The 23,074-nt window shown below is 34.9% G+C and overlaps 2 protein-coding genes across 20 annotated transcripts in view; both read right to left on the bottom strand.

Moving 5' to 3' along the window:
* Window positions 1–1,125: 1,125 nt before the first annotated feature.
* On the bottom strand, window positions 1,126–10,021 carry cd79a (CD79a molecule, immunoglobulin-associated alpha). Of its 2 annotated transcripts, XM_083530057.1 has the most exons (5): window positions 9,902–10,012; window positions 5,023–5,373; window positions 2,543–2,658; window positions 1,887–1,946; window positions 1,126–1,552 (listed from the first exon to the last, which is right to left on the bottom strand). In XM_083530057.1, the coding sequence occupies exons 1-5, from the start codon at window positions 9,939–9,941 to the stop codon at window positions 1,433–1,435; spliced, it is 687 nt and encodes a 228-aa protein (XP_083386183.1). In that variant the 5' UTR covers window positions 9,942–10,012; the 3' UTR covers window positions 1,126–1,432. The 2 variants fall into 2 exon arrangements, with proteins under 2 accessions (XP_083386183.1, XP_083386184.1); XM_083530058.1 differs by lacking the exon at window positions 5,023–5,373 and having other exon boundaries at window positions 9,902–10,021.
* A 120-nt stretch (window positions 10,022–10,141) lies between these two features.
* arhgef1 (Rho guanine nucleotide exchange factor (GEF) 1) overlaps window positions 10,142–23,074 on the bottom strand; it is a 46,605-nt gene continuing 33,672 nt past the window's right edge. For 7 of the 18 annotated variants that reach the window (XM_083529859.1, XM_083529868.1, XM_083529860.1 and 4 more), the window contains 16 exons: window positions 22,445–22,591; window positions 22,275–22,357; window positions 21,999–22,124; window positions 21,487–21,601; window positions 19,583–19,683; window positions 16,976–17,050; window positions 16,815–16,890; window positions 16,558–16,725; window positions 16,391–16,478; window positions 16,165–16,284; window positions 14,836–14,894; window positions 14,296–14,439; window positions 14,034–14,144; window positions 13,713–13,879; window positions 13,163–13,264; window positions 10,142–12,654 (listed from right to left, as the gene is read on the bottom strand). In XM_083529859.1, coding sequence (XP_083385985.1) covers window positions 13,190–13,264; window positions 13,713–13,879; window positions 14,034–14,144; window positions 14,296–14,439; window positions 14,836–14,894; window positions 16,165–16,284; window positions 16,391–16,478; window positions 16,558–16,725; window positions 16,815–16,890; window positions 16,976–17,050; window positions 19,583–19,683; window positions 21,487–21,601; window positions 21,999–22,124; window positions 22,275–22,357; window positions 22,445–22,591 — 1,655 coding nt within the window. In that variant the 3' untranslated portion in view covers window positions 10,142–12,654; window positions 13,163–13,189. The remainder of the gene's footprint in view (window positions 12,655–13,162; window positions 13,265–13,712; window positions 13,880–14,033; window positions 14,145–14,295; window positions 14,440–14,835; window positions 14,895–16,164; window positions 16,285–16,390; window positions 16,479–16,557; window positions 16,726–16,814; window positions 16,891–16,975; window positions 17,051–19,582; window positions 19,684–21,486; window positions 21,602–21,998; window positions 22,125–22,274; window positions 22,358–22,444; window positions 22,592–23,074) is intronic. The other 11 variants (XM_083529861.1, XM_083529866.1, XM_083529869.1 and 8 more) reach the window with 5 other exon arrangements.

Genomic DNA, 23,074 nt, shown 5'->3' with positions numbered 1-23,074 from the left:
CCAATCACTGATCAGCGTTTGTCAAATAAACCAATCGTATCCTCCTTTCCTACGGAGGACCCGCCTACTAGTGAGCCGGCGTTGCCCAGGGTTACACACTGGACGCTATGACAATCGACGTATCCAATGAGCGACGAGGTGGAGTTTCCAGTGTGCGCGTGTGTGTGTCTTTTGGGTTAGTCTTGCATATCCAGAAAGCTATTTTGGTTTAAAATGTCACGGCAATATGCAAATGCGTATTTTTCTACCGTGTAATGAGCAATTTTGTTTCAAACATGAGCAAAAAATGATGTGCTGCTTCTTCTTCGTGAGCGTATTAATGAGCGTTCATGAGCTTTTACTGACACCTATTGGTGATTCCTGGCATGACTTATTATCGCCCCAATAAAATGCAGGGCAGTAGAATGGATGAATGGGTGGATGGATGGGTGGATAGATATCTGGATTGTTCACGTTTGAAAAAACACAAAACAAAACGCTGGTCTGTCGTGCTTCCTTGCGTTTGGATCAGCCTCTTGCCAGTCATTTTGTAGAAACTCCTCCAAACACCATTTCACGCTCCCTCTGTTTCAGTCTGAAATCTGTAGTCCCCCAGAGCAGCCAGATAATTCCCCCATGAGCCCAAGACTAACTCTAAAAGAACTCAGCAACAAATGCAGTACATTTTATGAATATTATTGAAATTTTTTATATAACTTTTTTTTACATAAACAGATAGATCATTGTAAAACAATATTGAATATATATTTTATTTGAATTTTTATTATGTCTTTATTTTGAGATCGACACCAACTGATTAAAAAAATGTCTGAACATTTTTTTTTTTTTAAATCTTTATTGAAAGCATTACAGAAAGACATAAGGCTTTTCATGTAAGCAATATAGCACAAGCTTATGTGCTGCTGTGCTGAATATCAGCAGGACTGAACAGGAAATGTGGAATAGAAATACATATATTCTTTTAAAGCTTGTATCAGACCTCCTGCAACACCATACAATTGTGCTGCAAGCTTAATGTCATATCCTAATAACTTTTAATTGCCTTTTGTTTGTTTTTATGTAATATCTACACAAAGGGTGGAACACAATCTCATTGTGTCTTTAGTGCTCAAAATAATCTGTATTTGTATGCAAATTTAAACCAGAAATGGCAGTTATCTGGTCTGTTTTCATGTTAATCCTACCACTATGTCCTAGAAGCACTGAAAATCATCAACTTTACTCAGTTCAGTTCCTGAAACCAGTTAGCCTGTGGCGCTTTCTATTTTTTATCCAAGTATGACAGTTTGCATGCTAACACTATTTCAAAACAGCAATGTCTTCGCAAAATCAACCCACTGTTAGAAAGGCTACAGCTGACAAAGCATTGGCAATAGAGCTACATTGTATTTGTATGTGGTTGAATTGATCCCGACTTCCCACAGCCACACATTCAGGGCTTCTCCAGCTGAATGTCGTCTTCGTCATTGTTACACACATCCTGGTACGGTCCTTGGACGAGAGACCGCTGAATTTGATGATATGTGGAATTGCAATCATCCAGGTTGAGACCCTACAGAGAAACAAACGAGTGTCAACACACACACACACACACAGAACTATGAAGATTACATTAAATGTTATTTTTACAAACTTGCAGATCATTTTCACATAATTAAATTAGTATAGTTCTAGAGCTCGTATGATGTTAACTGTAAAATATACAGTATATACAGCTATATAGCTGTATATATATCACAAAATTAGGTACACCCCTCACATTTCAGCAACCATTTTAGTATATCTGTTCTTAGTACTCACATTTGTTGGCAGGTATTTAGTAATTAATGGCTGTATGTTGAGTTCTTTTTAGAGGACAATATATAGAAAGGAAAAAGATGACATACCTCATAAATATTTTCTTCCTCTTTGCTCTTCTTTTTCTCCAGCTCTTGCAAGCCCTTTGACTGTGTGAAAGAAAAGAAGATAGAAAAAGCTTAACATAAATATAGAGCTCTCTCTCTCTCTCTCTCTCTCTCTCTCTCTCTCTCTCTCTATAATGTAGAACATATATGTTCTACATTATTTTATTTGTAAAAAAAATATGTAATATTATGCAATGTTATTTCTTAATCTATCAAATATATTTTATTTGTATTAATTTATCTTGTTTTCAGAAGCATTGTAACATTTAATATATTAGTCCTTTCTATTATACACCTTTTTTTTTAAAAGAAATTATTGAAAAAGGAAAACAAATATTTTCCTAATTTGTCACTTTTTAGTAACACTTACTTTTCCAGCCTTTTGTTGTCTTTATCCCAACTTTTTTTTTTTGAGACGTGTTGCAGCAATCAAATTCAAATGTACCTTATTCTTTCCTTAAAATTGTACATGTCCTCATTTTAAACATGTTAAACGTGTAATTTTATTATTATAGGTTTTCTATTTTGTATTGTGAATAAAATACGGTTTAATCCAACTCATTAATTAAAGTTGACTTAATTTACAACTTACATTTTCTTTTACATAATAACTGTATATAAGTGCATGTGTTAAGGACCTTGCAGATGAGCATTGTGCCTGGAATCAGCACAACCAACAACAGGAAAACACCTTGAGCTGTGATGATACTGTTCTTAGTCCTCTCATGAATGTTCAGGATCATTTGTACAGGCGCTAATAAGGAACAGATTAGATTATACGTCAATATATTTTGAAGAGCACATTTCTATTTGACATTCAGATTCATAACAATCTTAAAACTGATGCATCATTAATATATTTCAAGTCATGTTATGAATGATTAAAATAAAGGAATGAAAGTACCCTAGTTGTAGAAATCTTTAGTTTTACGTATCGGGACATAATTCAAAAATCTTTTGGTCTTTATCAGGTATTAGAATTAGATAAATATAACTTCAGATGAACTCCACCACATAACATATTACACAGTGTCAATATTTATTTATCAAAAATAAAGCCAAAATAGAAAAGCCATGGATTAAAAACAAAGTAGCCCTTTACTGCTTTTACAGAATTTGAGAGGCTAAGTCCTGTCAATATCCCAGGAGTGGATGCCTCAGCAAAATCACCCCAAGGTCAGACTCCGACTCAATGCAAGGTAAAATGCTCAGAGAAATTGCTAAAAAAAAAACAACAACAGACAGTTACATCCCAGACTCTACAGGCCTCAGTTAACATGTTCAATTTGTTCTTTAGAAAAAGACTGAACAAGTATGTTTTTGGATGGGTTGCTAGGAGACCCCCCCAAAAAATATGGGAACATGGCTTAGGTTTGCAAAATTGACTTCGAACAAACCATGAGACCTCAAACATTGACTTTTGGACAGAGGAGACCAGAGTGGCGATGTTTGGCCATAATGCATAGCAACACATTTATTAAAAAACAAACATCATATCAGCAAAAAACACCTCATACAAGCCCCAAGCACGGTGGTGGAGAGGTAACGATTTGACCTTGCGGTTATTGAGCTGACCATAAACTCCTCAGTCTATCAAAGTATTTTAGAGTCTAACAGCTAAAGATTGGCCAAAGGTGAGCCATGGAAAAATGCATTGCTTCCACTGCACACCAGAAAATCTAAAACAAATTGGCTGAAAAAAGAACAGAATCCAACGGCAACGGCTCAGTCAAAGTCCAGACCTTAACTTGATTAAACAGTGTGGCAGGACCTTAAAAGAGCTGTGCATAAACAAATGCCTGCAAACCTCAATGAACTGAAGCAATATTGTAAATAGGAGTGATTTAAATATGATAAGCCATCTAAGCTGTGGAAAAAATATATATGGAATTATGTAGTAAACAAAAAAGTGTTAAATAACAAAAATCTATATTTTATTTTCAATTCTTCCAAGTTGCCACCTATTGCTATGATGCCAGTTTAGCACACTCTTGGCATTCTCTCAGTCAGCCTCATATGGTAGTCACCTAGAATTGTTTTCTAACAATCTTGAGATCCCAAAGGTGTTTAGTGCAATGTCGCCTGCTGTTCCTTCACTCTCCGGTCCAACTCATTCCATGCCATTGGGGGATTGTGGAGGCCAGGTCATCTGATGCACCACTCCACCACTCTCCTTCTTGGACAAATAGCTCTTACATAATCTAGAGGTGTGTTTGGGGTTATTGCCCCGTTATAAAACAAATGATGGTCCCACCAAGTGCAAAATAGATGGGATGGCATGTCATTGCAAAATGCTATTTAATTGTGCCCTAAATTTTGAGCAAATCATCAGCAGTGTCACCAGCAAAGCACCCCCCACACCAGCACACCTCCTGCACCATGATTCACAGTGGGAAGCACAAATTCAGGAACCGTCTGTTCACCCTTTGAACGTCTAACAGAGCCACAGCAATTAGAACCAAAAAACTCAAATGTGGACTAATCTAATAGCCATTCCTTGTTTCTCTTGGCACAAGGAAGTCTCCTCTGCTGGTTGTTCTTCTGAAGTAATGGTTTATTTTCTGCAATTCGAGCATGAAACCTGTCTCACTCAGTCTCCTCTGAAAAGTGGATGTTAAAATATAACAGAGAAGCATATATAAAAATCTGCAGATTATAAAAATAATGGCTGGTAATTGTAATAAATTAAGATTGTAATTATCCTCTGCAGCAGAGGTAGCTCTTGGTCTTCTTTTCCTGAGACGGTCCACATAAGAGCCTGTTTCCTCATCATGTTTGATGGTTTTGGAAACTGCATTTGGGGATACATTTGAAGTTCTTGAGATTTTCAGGAATCTTATAAGGGAATGTCATGAGTTTGCCAAGCTGTCATCAAAGCTATATGTAGCTACTTTGGACAATCTAAAATATAAAACATTCTGTTTGGATGTCATTATTATTGTACAATGTTGAAAATAATAAAAATGAAAAAACACTGAAGGAAGTGTGTCTAAACTTTCAATAAAATATTACATTTGTTCTTTACATTTTACTATTTAAAATATACAAATATTAATCTAAATTTTTAATGCTGGCAGGAAAAGAAGTGTACACACAAAAATAAAAACTGTCCACTTACTGTATACTTGTAAAAATGTCCCAGGTGTATAAAAACTGTTGTTTGATTGTATTAAAATGCACTGATACAGGCCTGTATCATGCAGCGCAATGTTTTTTATTATCAGATTTGAGCAGTGCCTCTTTGGCTTTTTTTCTTGATTAGTTTCGAATCGTTGGCTTGTTAGATTCACAACGGTAATGATGCTTATGTTTGGGGAAATGATCACAGACTGGGTCCATATAACTTCCTCTTGAATGTCACAGGTGTAACAGCACTCCATAAAGGCATCCTGTAAGACGGCACGCCGTATGCTGGGACGGTCAAAACCATTTTTGCAAGACTTGGAAGGACTGGCAGCTCTGGCAGCAGCTTTATAAAAAATATAAAAAGTTTACATCATATTACCGTAAGAAATTGTTTTTAAAAAGAAATTATACACAGTATTCCCCCATTTTATCGTGTTTTGAATCTCTTGCCGCCGGTTTCCATTTGCAAATTGCATTTGCCACATAACTAATTAGTTTGGCAGATTTTCCCGCTCTCTCACGGAACGCATGATAGACCAAAAAACTTATAGGGAATTGTTTTTATGGAGTTTTATGTTGAAATAATGAAAATCATTAATAAAAATATAATTACAGTATTCTTGCAAATGCTTTGCAAAACAAAACAAAAACAAAAAAGCATTTTTGGGGTGGCATGTGTTTATTGCGGTTTTTCTTTATTGCGGTGTTACGTTACAAAACAAAAAAACACGATAAACAGATGCCACCCCTAAAATGCTTTTTTTCCTTCCTTTTTTTAAGCAGGGAATTACTTTATATATATTTATTAGAGGCCTAACAGTACACATATTCGTACCAAAATCTTTCGGTACAGGGCTTTCGGTTCAATAAACACGTGTACCAAATGCGATGCAAATCCTTTGTACTGTACGTGCAGAACATAGTTACAATCTGAGGTCCCTCAGGAAAGTATTAAGTGGCAGACTGCAAGTTTGTTTAGTATCTGCTTTGGATAAAATGCTAAAGAATCCATAGCTCTAGCATTAGCCGCTAACCACTTCCTGTTTAGCGGCTAACGCTGGCGATATGGATTCTTTAGCATTTTATGTCTATCTTCCAGAATTTGGTTAATCTGTATTATTATTAAATTGTATTTAATTAATTTATTTTGTGCTAATTTAAATAATAAATCAATTTAATCAATTTGATAAAAAAGTTTTACATTAATTAGATTTATTCTATTTTATTTTTTATAAAATATAATTAAGTATTTTTATAGATTATATAATCAAGTGGGCATTTGATTTAAAATTTTTGAAAATGTAAACTGTTGTTCACAAATGTTAAATAATAAACGTAATTAATAAAAAAACGACAAGCAATTAAATGTTTTGCATTTCTTCCTCCTAACATACTGAAATCATACCAAATACTTTAAAACAAAAGGTATGTACTGATCAGTGAATTTTGTGCACTGTTACACCCCATGTATATATATATATATATGTATATGCAGTAAACCACGTTTATCGAGGTGGTTACGTTCCAAAACCGCCCGCGATAAACAAAAAAACGCGATAAACGAACGCCACCAAAAAAAAAAAGCTATTTTATGTATACATACTGTATATTAACATTTGACTTCATTTTATATTTAATATATTTTTATTAATAAACTTCATTATTTCAACATAAAACTCTATAAAAACAACTCCCTGTAAGTTTTTTGGTCGATCGTGCCGGGAAAATTAGCCAAACAAATTAGTTGTGTGGCACACAGGATTAGAACTGCGGTAAAGCGGGGGATTATCGTATATTACTTATATATATATAAATATATATATATATATATATATATATATATATATATATATATATATATATATATATATATATATATATACACACACACACACACACACACACACACACACACACTTTTTTAATGGCCATTTTTAACAAAGATACCACTAATTCTGGTCTGAGTTCAAGAATATATATTGTACATACACACAGAGGATATGAAGTAGAACTGCTAGCTTTAGCAGGAGATAAGCTCCAGTGAAGCCAAACAGTCACAGGTGTCTTTTGCAAACAAGATAAAGACATTAGCTCTGCGGTTTATGGTGTATATGAATATAATTATTTTGTATGTTAGTGAATATAGCAACAATCATTTAGACGTTTCAGTGGGGAGAAAAAATTAAGGATAAAAGTTGAATAATGATTTAAAAAACAAAAGTAATATACTATTATATTATCATTATAATATTATTTAGCAGTCAGTTGTGCACTGAAGTGTATGTGATGTAAAGTATATTTAGAATTTTTCATTTAGTACGGTGATACCTACTTCTCATAAGCATTTCTGTGTTCTTTAACACTATGACATGTTAAATGTATTTAAACTGTAATTAAGCTTACATGCATAATGTTTTAAACCTTTTTAAACACAAATTGTCCGCATTTGCTGTTATAATAACCTCCACTCTTCTGGAAAGATGTTCAACTAGATTTTGTAGTGTGCTTGTGGTCTATTTCTGCTCATTAAGCTCCAATGGTGTTAGTAAAGTCAGGTACTGATGTAGGATGAAGAAACCTGGGGTGCAGTCAGCGTTCCAAATTAATTCCAAATGTGTACTCTTAGTTCACAGCTCTATAGCAGGTCCCTTAAGATCTTCCACTTCAACACATGTAAAGCATATCTTCTTGAAGCTGACTTTTTCTGCACTGGGGCACCCAAACATCCTATAAAATTGTGTGCCTCCAAATTTGTGGTGATCGTTTAGCAAAAAAACACATATAGCTGTGAAATTCAGTTGTCCCAATACATTGTTCATATAATTTCTATACAGTTGTTTTCAAAATAATTGCAGTGTTAAAAAAAAGTGAGTAAAGCTCAAAATCCTTATAACTTATTTCAATACACGCAATGCATTGGGACACTACACTTTCAATTCTAAATCAAAATATGAAGAAAAATGTATCGAATTTGTTATAACTACAGAAACTGAAGAAAAAAGTATTAGGCTGTTAAAAAGATTGTGTCTGCATGTTTCTTCACAAAGTCAAATACTTACTGGAAGAACTGAAAAATGCTTGAAGAATTACTATTTAGTTGTACAACCACGATTTCTGAGAACTGCTTCACATCTGTGTTCCAACCTCTGGCACCTGTGAACAGGTATTCCAGCCCAGAACGACTTCACTACACAACATAATTCCTGTGCATTTCATGGTCTTGATGTCACCCTACAAGTTTTCAATTAGATTAAGATCCAGGGATTGGGCTGACCACTCCATAACAATAATCTTGTTGGTCTGGAACCAAGATGCTGCTCGCTTACTGGTGTGTTTGGGGTTGTTGTTCAAACACCTATTTCAAGGGCATTTCCTCCTCGGCATAAAGCAACACAAACTCTAAGTATTTTAATGTACTCAAACTGATCCATGATCCCTGGAATGCGATAAATAGGCCCAACACTGTAATATGAGAAGCTTCCCCATATCGTGATGCTTGCGCTACGATGCTTCACTGTCTTCACAGTGTACTATGGCTTGAAGCCAGTGTTTGGGGGGTCGTCTGAAAAACTGTCCTAAAAAGAACAATCTTGCTTACATCAGTCCACAAAATATTGCACCATTTCTCTTTAGGCCAGTCGATGTGTTCTTTAGCAAATTGTAACCCCTTCAGCATGTGTCGTTGTTTTTTTTTTTTTCAACAGTGGGACTTTGCGGGGGGCTTCTTGCCGATAGATTGGCTTCACATAGACGTCTTCTAATTGTTACAGTACTCACAGGTAACTTTAGAATTTCTTTGATAACATTGCCATTTTTGGCTATTCTTTGATCCATTCCAATGGTAGTTTTCCGTTTTCTTTGGTTCTTTTGACTTCTTGGTTTTGGTTGTCATTTCAAAGCATTTGATATCATTTTAGCTGAGCAGCCTATCATTTTCTGCACTTTTCTTTTGTTTTCCCCTCTGTAATCAACTCTTTGATCAAAATACACCGTCCTTCTGAACAATGTCTGGAACGACCCATTTTACTTCGATTTTCTGAGGGAAATGCACAGTACAGCATTTGCTGCCTTCATCCTTTAATAAAGGACACTTGTTTGACATGTTTGTTTTCCACAGAATAATTTCTCTCTCTAATTGAACTCCACACTGCTATTATTTTAAACACATGCCTTTCAATTAATGATTCATTTACACAGAATCAGCAACATGCATGTCATTACTGTTGGGTCTGTTGGTTTTCTGTTACTCTACTACACCTACTAGTAAAATATTTGCGATGTAGAAATATAATTTCTACAAAAAACAGTGATCTGATTAGTGATGTTAAACTGCTATTATTTTTGAACACAACTGTACACCCCAGTGCTATGTAAGGAATGAGGAAATGTAATGGAAATTGTCTTTTGAAATAATACGCTTTACAGTACTTTGAAGTATGGTTTAAATGGCAAGTGCTTACTGTGCAAACACTAAAAGTTACATTGAAAAAGTGGTAATTTGCAGGAAAAAAAAGCATATAAAGATAAATTTTTGGAAATAAAAATTTCTTTGCATACTATTTTTTTTTTAAGACTTAATTTTTAAAAGATGCCATTTTAACAGCTTAACACAACTTTCAGAAAAATGATGGTTGTGGCAGGTTTTATATGCTAACTATGTTTATTGTTGTGTTTATATTTAATGTTTATATGTTCATAAATATTAATGCTACCAATTAAAAATCTTTGAAAAGACCACTGCACAAACAAACTATTTACTGCTATTTTTGCCCGAGAATGTGACCCCGTGAACAAGAAAAAAAAAAAAATCACATTATATATATATATATATATAAAGAAACAAACAATACACACACTTATGTATTACTCACTTGCCAAAACACAGAACAAGAACACAACTCTGGCCTCCATCGTCTATGAAGTGGAGTGAACAGGTGCAGTAAAATGGCCTCCTAATGTCTGTTGATGCATTTATTAGCAGTTTTTTTTTTTTTTTTTTGTCCCCACCCATTCTTTTTTCCCCCTGCCTACTTCTCATCAGTCTCTTAAATGTTTTGACTGCTTTCTCTCCATATTTCTTTACACATAAAATAACATTAGTTATAACAACATTTAGCAATTACTAAGATCATTTATTAAAAAAAAAAAAAAAAAAAGAACAGGAAAAAAACACAGTAGTAATAAAATGTACCTCAATGCTTTCAAAGTATCTTACATTATAAAAATCAAAGCACAAATACACAGAATAGTTCTTGCTTTAATTAGGGGCGGCTTTGCCTTGATACCCCTAAAATATACATAGTACTACACTGAGGATAAGAGAGGAAACGTACTGTGCTAAAATGGTCATGAAAATTACATTGTACAACTCTGTAGGTAAAAGAATATTTGGTTCAGCATAGAAAAAAAAAGGAATCACAAGTTGAATGGAAAAACAGTGCACAATCTGAATTGCAGAAATAATCTGCTATCAGACCCCCTTTTGATGTGGAACTGAAACTGGAGCATATTTGCCTAATGAGAAAGTGGAAGAGTCCCCCCTAGGTCCTCGACACAGCTACTGAGCCAGAGCAAAGAAATAAAAGACTACAATCTTTGCATGATCCACCCTGCATTATAAATAACATTGTACATTTAAAAAGATGTGTCTTAGCTGTAGATCAGATGGATCTACAGCCGATTGATGTACATGATAGATGTACAATTCAGTACTACTTTGTGAGATTGTGGTGCAAAAGCTATAAAATAATGATTGACACTATCTACTCATATTTATCTTATGATATTTGGTATTTGCATAATTATTATCAAAATTGATTTGTGACAGAGCCAAAAAAATAAAAATCTTTACATAGGTGAAATGGTCACTTTCAAACATTTCTTACAAAACTCTTTTTCCTTCCTTTACACATAAATGACAAGTTTTCAACACGAACCATCTGAAAGTCTGCAAAGTCAATTTAGGGCAAACTCCTGGTTAAAAGTAATACAGCGGAAGATGATTATTACAGTTTACAATTTGCTAATTTATTTATATTTATTAAACAGTGCTGTTGTATTCTGATTGGTCTGAATGTGTTACATGTCCTTGTTCTGGTACGTTATTGTTTCTATAGTTACAGCTCGTACTGTTCGTAGGCGCTCCATATAATCTGATCCTAAAAATAAAGCATGATTTTAATAAAAATGCATTTTTAACAAGGACAAATATAATCGTTTATGTGGTTTCTTGGAATAACTGATTTTGTTCTTTCTGGTTTCTAGGTAACAAGTTGCTTGTCTTGTCAAATTAAAAAATTTATCAAAAAAATGGTTTTAAAAGAGGCACAGAGCTGGTGAGAAAAACTATAAAATCGATTAAAAATTGTATTTTTGTTTTGGTATACACAGAATTACAGACTCCAGACCGTTTTCTGAAAAGAATCCTTTCCACACTAAAAAAAAAAAAAAAAAAAAAAAAAAAAAGATTTATTTTTATTTTTTATTTTGTATAATAGCACAGTCTAAAGTGTGTTATGCTTTTCACAGACCACACTAAAATCACTGGTGCAATTGATGTGCAGTTACCTATAATTCTTATCTATTTGTACAACAGCACTGTTTAATTCTTTATTCTTAATAATCATATGTTGCTTTTTTTTTATCAGCTATTGCAAATTGACCTTTATAGTATAATCTCAAGTATGCAAAATATAAAAATTATAAAAAACTAAAAATATATATTGATGAAATAAAACAATCGTTGCTAAGGTGGATTTAAAAAAAAAGGAGACATTATTTAAGCTTTATGAAGAAGTGTCTCCAGTGTCAGCTTTGTGTTTTCATTCTTACGTAACTACGTACTAGTTATATTTATTCATACATGTGTATAGAACATAATGGGATGTAAGTGCATTTTCATTTTGCTCCCCATGCTAATCTTGCATATTCTTATAGAAGTAAAAGCTAAATAATCCTTCTCTGACCTACTCAATAGATTTACTGATATACTGTATATGTGCCCTCTTAGGTCCTCTTTGGTATGAAACTAATCCATGTGAAGGCTAGCGATGCTACGCTTTATAAACTGGTTTAAAGAGAAAGAAAAACCTGCAATTATTATGCATAGACATCAAAACACAGTGATGTTTCTTTAAAGAGCTGAACGTCAAGAGATTGAATTCATGAAAGTGACTCGCATGCACATCCACTCACACACTCGCTCCAACATGCTAGACACAGAATATATCTACATTGACCATGTGACTATTACTAAGATGCTTGTATAGCTGCAGCACTAAGATATAAACAAAACCTGTCACTTCGAGTAACGAACTTCTCCACACAAACATTTCCCGACTCCATATCACACTTAATAGCATAAATACATCAGCAGATGTCAACCCAGTTCCACTTAATACTCTTAATCAATCAAGAGCTTTTCTTTCAAAATGGCAAACGTAGGTGAGTTTACTCTGTCCTGACCATCTTCATTTGGGTTCTCACACACACACACACACACACAAACACACACAAACACACACAAACACACACAAACACACACAAACACACACAAACACACTTCTCTCTCCTTTCCTTTTAGTTGACTCATTCACCACATCATTTGGTTGGGGCTACAGACAATCTGTAGAGAAGAAAAGAGGATACAAATTTAAGAATACTTTAGAAAACAGGAAATGCAGACCTCCATACATTGCAGTCTAAATCATAGTGTAAAGATTAAGGCCATCCTTCTAATCAACTGAATGAGTTGGGGTATTTGGGGTAATCTGTTCATAGACATGTATTAAAAAAAATAATTACAAATTACTGTATTCAGAGGATGATGCAGCACACACTTTGACTAAAAGTTACACATCTAATATGTGCCAGAAATTCAGAAATAATGCATGCAAATATAGGAGTTAAAAAATAAAAAATAAAAATAATTAAAATAATAATAATAATAAAAAAATAATAATAAACACTGGATACCCCAATCACCTTTCCATCTAGTTATTCATTAGAATTCGTAAATGATTGGAAACATTTTAGATGCAAATATCACAAACGATATAATTTAAAATATCGACACGGACACAGCAACGCAAGTGTAATATACAATTCTGAACTCACAGAGGGGGTAGAATTACCTTTTGATCAGCAGAGTTAAAAGATTCTCAGTTGTAATTGCCTCTTTGAATAGTGAACTTAGCAAGGATTTCTTGTAGCCTGTGATACTCCTCCTCCACATTCTGTAAAGACATTGCACTTACACTTACACAAACTATCACTCTCTATTTTGTTCTGTTGAAAGAAGAACTTAACATTGTCAAAAAATACAGGTAATCCCCGATTTACGATGGAGATTGGTTCTGATGAACCCCCATAGTAACTTGAAAAAATTGTAAGTCGAGACATAGCTTAGCCTACCCAGGAGTCCTACAGAAAGGTGATCAGTATGTGGTAGTATACTGTGAATTGTTAATAGTTTAACAAAATACAGTACAGCTATTAACTGTACCATACTATATAAACTATACAGTATATATGTGGCAGTGGGCGCATGGATGCGCACTGGTTCGTGAGTAGAGGGTGGAGCACACGCTGCTAAGTTTGCCTACTGCGTGAAAACCATTGTAACTCTGTAATAGCATTTTTAGCACTCATTCTATCTCCCACAATCCCTCAAACCATTCTAACCTGTAATCTCTTCACATGTTCTTCTAGAATCTCCAGTTTTCTGCCAACCTCCTCCACCTGCTCCTGTGAGAACAGTAAAGGAGCGATTACAGCTTTCTGCTCATCTGCTTTTGCCTTCTCATCGTCCTGCGTATCGTCCTGCGACTCAATATTCTGTTCATCTACTACTAAAAAAAAAAAAAAAAAAAAACAGAAACAAAACATACCATTACCAGTTGTCACAGCTGTAGTTCACGATTTTGTTGAAACAATAATAATAAAAAAAAAGCAGTATGAAATCGAGTTAGCCACAGAGTTTAACTGCTAATATAAGATTGTTACCTTGTGTCCCGTCATTATCCTGCTTCTCTGGCTCTGCTCCACTCTCTCCATCAGGCTGGATATTCTTGGACAGACTGGTACTTCCGACGAACTGTGTCTTCAAAGACATAACTATTGAGGCAATGATGGATTAGTGTTGCTCATGTCAATATGGTACGCATAATATTACATTAGTTTAAAAATAGTAATGATCAATGCAACTTTCCAGTATCTACATATTTACAAGGAGAGATTATACTTGGAAATCGTAAAGACCACCGACCTTCATCCAGAGCCACCGTGGCTGACCTCTCTGGAGGGGCATTGCTGTAACCAAGTGGGTCAAATCCATTGAGAGCCAAGTAGTCAATCAGTGAGGGATGTGTGTGTCTGAACTTTTCCTCTGTAAGGGTGTCTTTATACTGACCTTAAAATTAGAGCATAAAATATGTTAAACAAATCGTGTTCACACAAATTTCAAGGCCTTAAGAATTCAGTACATTCTGAAGCATGTGAAAGGTGTTTATGACTCTAGAAGTGGTCAAGAAAATACAAAAAAGAAAAAAGGTAGTCTGGGGCTCAGCTGTGGAAAAAATTTACAGCTCATGTCAGGTTACAAAGTTAAGGATCTTTTTATACATTACAATCTAATAAGCACAGTTCTTTCCCAATTAAGTGTTAATAAATAAATACTTAAACATGTGCAATCATTTTGTACACCTTTTGCCCATAAAGAGATGTTTTTGAGCCCCTGCCAAAAAAAATAGGTCTTGGATATATTTCAGGAAAATGCCCTTAATATAAAATAAGCATTTATTCTCACCAGCAGAGTTTTTCAGTATGTCTGGTCCATTGTCAGTGGGGCTGAGAGGGGGATTCAGTCTAAAGTAAAGAAATGGGTATGCATGAAAAAAAAAGCTCCCTATGAGTCTTTTAGAAATGTTTCCAAATTAAGGTTGGCATGTCTTTTTTCACCTCGATCCCAGCGATGAGTAAATAATAAAAATAGGAATAATATAAGAGATAGTAAGATTATTAAATTATTCTCAGATCCTGGGGTACATAGAATCTTTAAAATTAGCTAAAAATTCTAATAACTAAAATTTTATTTAAATCTTTTATTTGTCACATACACATTCATATAGAGTACGACATGTAGTGAAATGCTTCTTACGACTGTCTAATATGTAAACATTTTAATAGAAATAGAATATAAAAACCAATAAATAGAAACAAACGTGAAGTATATATACACACACACACACACACACTGTGGAACCTCAATATTCGTGACCTTGACACTCACAACCTCGATAGTTCTTTTAATTTTTATATAATTAAAATAACTTTTAATTTGGAACCGAACTAGGAGTAACTTAGAAAAATCTGATGGTTCACGAGCAGCCGTGAGTGGCTCGAAAGTTTGGAGTAACATTTCAAAACAAAAGTATTCAAATGTTTGTACTAATAAATGACAAATGTATGAAAACCTTTTATTATTGTATTATTCATTTAAAGTAGTAAATAAAACATTTATGACAAGTAATTCACTATTCTTGTTGCGTGTACAGTACAGTACATGTACAATTCCCCTTGAAAAAGGAACCATCAAAAGAAGAGAGTCAAAACCTCACGATTTTGTGTTTCTTGCAAGGGGTCATAGAACGTAACCCCCACGAGTATCGAGGTTGCACTGTACGTACACACACACACACACACACACACACACACAAACAAACAAACAAACACACAAACAAATTAGACAGAAGGGATGGATGTATATATAACAGATATTGTCAGAAGATATTGTTTGCACCCCTGGTAAACATTAGGTAGGTTGTGAATATGTTATTTTTCTTAATTAGCCTAATCTAAAACACAATATGATTTAAAAAACTAACACTTTTTTTTTTTTTTTTTTTAAATATGGTCTTCTATACTGTTTCTAGGGTTAAAAACATAAAACTGTACCAGTAATGCAGTAGTTATGGACTAACAATAAACAATACACAATACCAAGCACACTGACTGACACAAGAAGAGGTGCACACTCACATTTCTGCGTTTTTGTTAAAAAATGCCATTATAACAGAAAACAGCAGCCTTTGGTAAACATTCAGAAAGACAACAACAAAAAAGGAGAAATACTCACGAGGCAGTATATGCCAGTGCAGTGCTGTGACTTGGCACGCTCCCATGCCTCACTCTCTCTATCGTGTGACCACTATTTTTCTTCAACTCCTCTACTGATGATTTTATCAAATCTGTCCATCTTAAAAAACAACGTTTTGTTACCATTAATAAGCTACAAAGTACAGGTACTGATTACTGTTCAGTGACTGCTTCTGATGTCTTTTTTTGTTCCTGCTCACACTCACATTTTCTTTTCAGCACCAGACTGGGCCACAAGTTCATAGATCTGTGCTCCACTCTCCCAAGTAAAGATAACATAAAAGGCCTTACGATCTGAGGAAAAAAGAAAGGAAATAAATGCCACTCTCTGGTAACAATCTCACATTCTGCACACACGTCTACACTTAATTACCTGTGGCTACATCTCGGAGGAAAGCCGAATCCAGCTTTATGATGGGGCTGAGCATTTGTTTTCCCTCCTGGGAAGCAATGATACTCTTACTTTGGCATTTCAAGAGCATCTTATCATCTTGTTTCTGTAGAAGGACCAACAAGTCTCCAAGCAACACACCCTGTACATCTTGACACACACATCAGTGTTACTAGGTCAAAAATCACATTAAGAATGGTAATTAAATATTTGACAAAATAAACATTGACAGCGGTTACCTATAGCTTTTTCCTTAGTGACCCTCCATATAAGTGGCCCCTCGTAAACCATTTTTCTTGATGTCAGGTCAATGCTCTGAAAGAGAGACTCGTCTTTTAAAACATTTATACTGTTACATGATGCTGACTGGGTCAACAGAGTAATGAGACAGATCTCTTACCTTGTACTCTGTGTAGAGCTCATTGCTGGGCTTCAGCCCTGAAGTGTCCAACCTGCGCTGGTAGTCTTTCAAAGTCTTGTAAGGGAGATTAATTAGATATAATTATAAAATACAGATTAATCGTGATTAAACATTTGAATCGATTGGTCATTCCTACATTTTATTTATATATATATATATATATATATATATATATATATATATATATATACAGTGAGGAAAATAAGTATTTGAACACCCTGCTATTTTGCAAGTTCTCCCACTTAGAAATCATAGAGGGGTCTGAAATTGTCATCGTAGGTGCATGTCCACTGTAAGAGACATAATCTAAAAAAAAAATGTCAGAAATCACAATATATGATTTTTAAACTATTTATTTGTATGATACAGCTGCAAATAAGTATTTGAACACCTGTCTATCAGCTAGAATTCTGACCCTCAAAGACCTGTTAGTCTGCCTTTAAAATGTCCACCTCCACTACATTTATTATCCTAAATTAGATGCACCTGTTTGAGGTTGTTAGCTGCATAAAGACACCTGTCCACCCCATACAATCAGTAAGAATCCAACTACTAACATGGCCAAGACCAAAGAGCTGTCCAAAGACACAAGAGACAAAATCGTACACTTCCACAAGACTGGAAAGGGCTACGGGGAAATTGCCAAGCAGCTTGGTGAAAAAAGGTCCACTGTTGGAGCAATCATTAGAAAATGGAAGAAGCTAAACATGACTGTCAATCTCCCTCAGACTGGGGCTCCATGCAAGATCTCACCTCGTAGGGTCTCAATGATCCTAAGGAAGGTGAGAAATCAGCCCAGAACTACACGGGAGGAGCTGGTCAATGACCTGAAAAGAGCTGGGACCACCGTTTTCAAGGTTACTATTGGTAATACACTAAGTCGTCATGGTTTGAAATCATGCATGGCACGGAAGGTTCCCCTGCTTAAGCCAGCACATTTCCGCGCACGTCTTAAGTTTGCCAATGACCATTTGGATGATCCAGAGGAGTCATGGGAGAAAGTCATGTGGTCAGATGAGACCAAAATAGAACTTTTGGGTCATAATTCCACTAAACGTGTTTGGAGGAAGAAGAATGATGAGTACCATCCCAAGAACACCATCCCTACTGTGAAGCATGGGGGTGGTAGCATCATGCTTTGGGGGTGTTTTTCTGCACATGGGACAGGGCGACTGCACTGTATTAAGGAGAGGATGACCGGGGCCATGTATTGCGAGATTTTGGGGAACAACCTCCTTCCCTCAGTTAGAGCATTGAAGATGGGTCGAGGCTGGGTCTTCCAACATGACAATGACTCGAAGCACACAGCCAGGATAACCAAGGAGTGGCTCTGTAAGAAGCATATCAAGGTTCTGGCATGGCCTAGCCAGTCTCCAGACCTAAACCCAATAGAGAATCTTTGGAGGGAGCTCAAACTCCCTGTTTCTCAGCGACAGGCCAGAAACCTGACTGATCTAGAGAAGATCTGTGTGGAGGAGTGGGCCAAAATCCCTCCTGCAGTGTGTGCAAACCTGGTGAAAAACTACAGGAAACGTTTGACCTCTATAATTGCAAACAAAGGCTACTGTACCAAATATTAACATTGACTTTCTCAGGTGTTCAAATACTTATTTGCAGCTGTATCATACAAATAAATAGTTACAAAATCATACATTGTGTTTTCTGGATTTTTTTTAATTTAGATTATGTCTCTCACAGTGGACATGCACCTACGATGACAATTTCAGACCCCTCCATGATTTCTAAGTGGGAGAACTTGCAAAATAGCAGGGCGTTCAAATACTTATTTTCCTCACTGTATATATATATATATAGACATTTATTTATACTTATTTGGAATATATGAATATATTTAATTCTTTAAAGCTGCTTTGGTACAATGCCCATTACTGAAAGTATTAAAAGTCTGTATACAAATAAGTTGATTTGAACATTAAAAAAAGCTGAATTGTCCACAATTTGTACACAAATAACAAATCCTGCTCACAATTTACGCTCACTTAGTTTTCATCAGAAAGGTACATTTTCAATGCACACAGACTAAACAGCTATTCGATATATTATCTAAATACATTTTCCAGAATGAGATCTTCTACAAATGAGCATGGTTACAGCATCAAATCTTAAACATGCTAATAAATATTATACATTAGTAGCACATTTAAAAACAAAAAAGTGCAGGTTAGCTCCATTTTACCCCCTAGTGGAAAAACAAGACATTTCTTATTGGAAACATGGAACAATGTAATTCGACGGGACAGATAAGAAGCTTGGCTGGGATGGTCCCGAACCATATGACTAACATACTGGAGTGAGGTGGTCTGCGTTATGGAAAAATTCAACATGGGTCATTTTAGAATAAATTTTTTTGCACCTGATGAATACAGACCGCTATAGGACACTATTAAGCCCTGCCATTGCCATGTCATAAGATGGAAAAAAAAGTTATTTTAGCTCAGCAGTCCTTTTACTGGAATCCTGAAAGAGTTTTTATAGTATTCTATGATAAACTTTACATTTAAATTAAATATATTTTCCTTCTTAACATCTTGGAAAATAAACATTTAGTTAAAAAAATGTTCCTACCAGAAGATTTTCCATTTGTTTCACCTCCTCATTGACATGGTTTAAGATCTTACGACAACACTCAGCAGCCTGTTGGATGTTTTCTTTCTCCATCTTGGCTTCTGTGAGAAGAAAATAGTTGCATACATTAAACAGCATATATTGCTAACTGCTGTACAACTGGATATAAGCAAGTTTGTTCATACCTCTGTATGTTTAAGAATACCACAAATTTTATTTGATCTGTCAACTGCTTGACGTCTTTAAGCTGAAATGCCAATATAAACCAGCTAGTGGTTAACAAATACCTGTGGTCAGTTGTTATGCAATAAATTCAGATCTGAAAGTCAGTAAATGCTTCTGCTTGCTTTACCATTAAAATGTAGTTTTTTTGTCCTGTAATCTGTTTTACTAGTGCCCTATGTTTCTCACACTCTATATAGTACATTTAAAACTACAGTGCGCATTGAGTTTAAACAAGCTTTAAGCATTTGCTTGCATTTGATCTGTGTAGTCCATCTAATCATTAGTGTCTATTTATTTTCTGGCATGTTTAAGCTAAATTGATAACCTGTGGTGGACGAAGTACACAAATGATGCACAGTACTAAAATATTACTCCAGGAAAAATTCCTCCCTTTAAACTTTCAATTAAGTGAGTGTACAAAAGTATTTACCTTTAAATGTACTTAAGTATACAAAGTACTGTAATTTATTATGGCTATAATGTTCCTATTATCATATTCATTACAAGACTTGCTTTATCGGCTCGGTTAATGTGAAAAGACGAGCTAAGCAGATACCATCAATTAAAACAAGTTAAAAACAGAGTGCGCTCTGCCCTGAGTGGTGGCTGGCTGTATGCTTGACCGAGAAAGTTTTTGTCCACTTATAAATGCAAAGAAAAGACTGATTTTGCAAAATGTAGAGAAGTAAAAAGTAAGATATGTGACTTTGAAACATAGTAAAGTTAAAATATGTCTACCCAAATGAAAATAATTAGCTGTTTCACGTATCTATACGCTGAAGTACAGTAACAAATGACATTTACTTCTTTACTCTTCACTGCTGTTGATAACATAATTGTTGAATTTAACTAAGTATAATAGTGGGTGTTTCTCTGTAGGGTTCTGCAATATGTACTGCAAGTTATTCACTCAATAAAATCTATGAACTGCTTTTGCCCTTGTTTAAAAAAAAAAAAAAAAAAAAAAAAAAAAAAAAACAGCAAACACACTATTTGGCCTAAAACTTGTGGATAACTGACCAACACAACTCATGCTTTTTTTTTAAATTATTATTTAATTTCGTTTCCTCTTTTTTATTATAACCACATCCACTCATTTGGGAAGGCTCTATTGAAGTGTGTATGTGTGGGAATTTGGCCATTCAGCTACATGAGCATTAGTGAGGTTAGGCACTGATTTTAGGTGAGAAGGCATGGAGTGCAGAAGTACCCATCAATCATGGCAAACCATGTCTTCACTCAGCCGATTTCTGCACAGGGGTCTTCGAACATAGTTCCAAAAAAAAAATAAAATTGTCCAATCCAAAAAATAGTAATAGCATAGAATGACTTTCTAGACTAAAATTGTGTGATTTTAACTTTGTGGCAGAATCACATATTGCTGTGTGCATCAGTTATGCGCAAATGTTTGGCCATACAGTGTATAGTCTCAGAATCATGAATACTTTGGGCGCATCCGAAACCAAATAAAATTAGAACACACCATTTATTGCTGTTTAAGAGTTTTTTTAATGAAGGTGTATGTGATGTTTCAGATTCACCCTGACCCTGACTATAGGTCAGTAGATACTGAATATGAATGAATAAAAAAAAGAAAAAAAAAACTACAGAAAAGTTTTAACCAGTTAAAAAAAAAAAAAAAAAAAAAAAAAAAAAAAAAAAAAAAGATCATCACAAACCTGTATTCTTGGCAATATTTTCTAAAAGCAGTGGGTACTTTGTTAGTCTCTGCATCTCGATGGGGATGATGTCCTTCAGCTGTAATCTTCTGCACTGTGGTTTACTCTCAGCCTCCTAAAACAAACAGCACATAAAAATATTTGGTATGATATGCATTGTTTAATATTTTGTGTACACCAGTACCCTTTTTCTTTATAATAAAGAAGTGATATAAAATGCCTGCAAATATTAGTCCATTAAGCTTAACCAGTCTAAAAATAGTCATTTATTCATAAATCAAAGAGAAAAAAAAGAAAATTACGCACACGCTATTTCCCTTCTATTAAATCCAATAAGCAGATAAATAAATTGGAATTTTGTTTAACAGCTTAAAAAACCTTAACCAGTTATTCTGATCTTAAATAAAATATTGCAACGTTTTTGCATCTGTTTACCAATGACCCCTGCACATACTCCTCGACCAGTGAGTGTAAGGCTGTGTAGAAAGGGTTTGCATGTGTACAGTATATACCAGTATAAAGGCATTGAATCGAGGATCTTTCTTCTGTCTGTTCTTGATTTGAACCAGAGTCCATGACTGATGACTACAGAAACGAGCTGTGAGCTTCTGGAACCATTCGCCCTCTGAGCCACTAAACTGGAAGATATCATGAAAGCATAGTCATATGAAAGCTTTTGTATATACAAAACCACTAAATTGTGTGAATATCACAAATACACCTTGCATAACTTATAGAAATAATTATCCAAATAGTATAAGAAATATAATTTATAGAAATAGACTCACTCTGTTTAGCAGCGGAGTGCCGATAATTTTGACGACAAAGTCATTGTCTTGGCGTAGCTTCTTTAGATTCTCATAGAGAGCGTCTGAAATAGTACATTTTAAATACATTTGGGTGATCTTTGTTTATTTTCATACTTCAACACAAGGTTAAGGTTAAAGAGAGGACTCACAGTGCATCTCTATTATCTCATCCAAATTAGGGAAGATTGTGTCCAGCTCGGTAATTTCCATGATTGCCTCTCTTTCCAGTGGACGATAAAACACTGTCTGTAGCACACTTAACATGCGCACATGGGCTTGCTCGGTCACAAACAACTCTGTAGGGCAAAAAAGAAAAAAGATTTGATTAAAACTGATTTTTATCGATTTTTTTTTTGTGTCTTATCGATATACATGTTTTATAGAACCATGTAGATGGATTTGGACTGTAATTAATAGGAACCGTCTGCTGCAGCGGCTTGGAGGGGTTTTGCAATCAAGCGCCTTCCTGTGAACAGCTGATGAAACTATAATGAATGGACTTTGTGTCACCCAGATGAGGATAGGTTTCCTTTTGAGTCTGGTTCCTCGTAAGGGTACTTCCTCATACCACCTCAGAGACTTTTTCCTTGTGACTGCTGCCACTGGCTCGCTCATTAGAGATAAACTTATATGGACTAATACAATTATGACGCTACAATATATATTCGTAATCCATTTTACTCTGTAAATTAAAATGCTTTAGGACAATGACCATGGTTAAAGAGCTATACAAATAAAATAATTAAAAACAATCATTGTGCCAATCAGCAATACAATTA

This window comes from Silurus aristotelis (assembly GCF_946808225.1).
Source record: "Silurus aristotelis genome assembly, chromosome: 25".
Classification (NCBI taxonomy): domain Eukaryota; kingdom Metazoa; phylum Chordata; class Actinopteri; order Siluriformes; family Siluridae; genus Silurus; species Silurus aristotelis.
Note: the sequence above shows the minus strand (reverse complement) of the source record. Positions and strands in the feature narration are given on the sequence as shown.

What these genes read in the sequence shown, in the direction of transcription:
- cd79a (XM_083530057.1), bottom strand. Translation starts at nt 9,941, where the DNA reads ATGGAGGCCAGAGTTGTGTTCTTGTTCTGTGTTTTGGCAA. An exon ending in GACATTTTTACAAGTATACA is followed by an intron (nt 2,659 to 5,022) that starts GTAAGTGGACAG and finishes GTTCCTTATTAG; the next exon opens with CGCCTGTACAAATGATCCTG. An exon ending in GCACAATGCTCATCTGCAAG is followed by an intron (nt 1,947 to 2,542) that starts GTCCTTAACACA and finishes TCTTTCACACAG; the next exon opens with TCAAAGGGCTTGCAAGAGCT.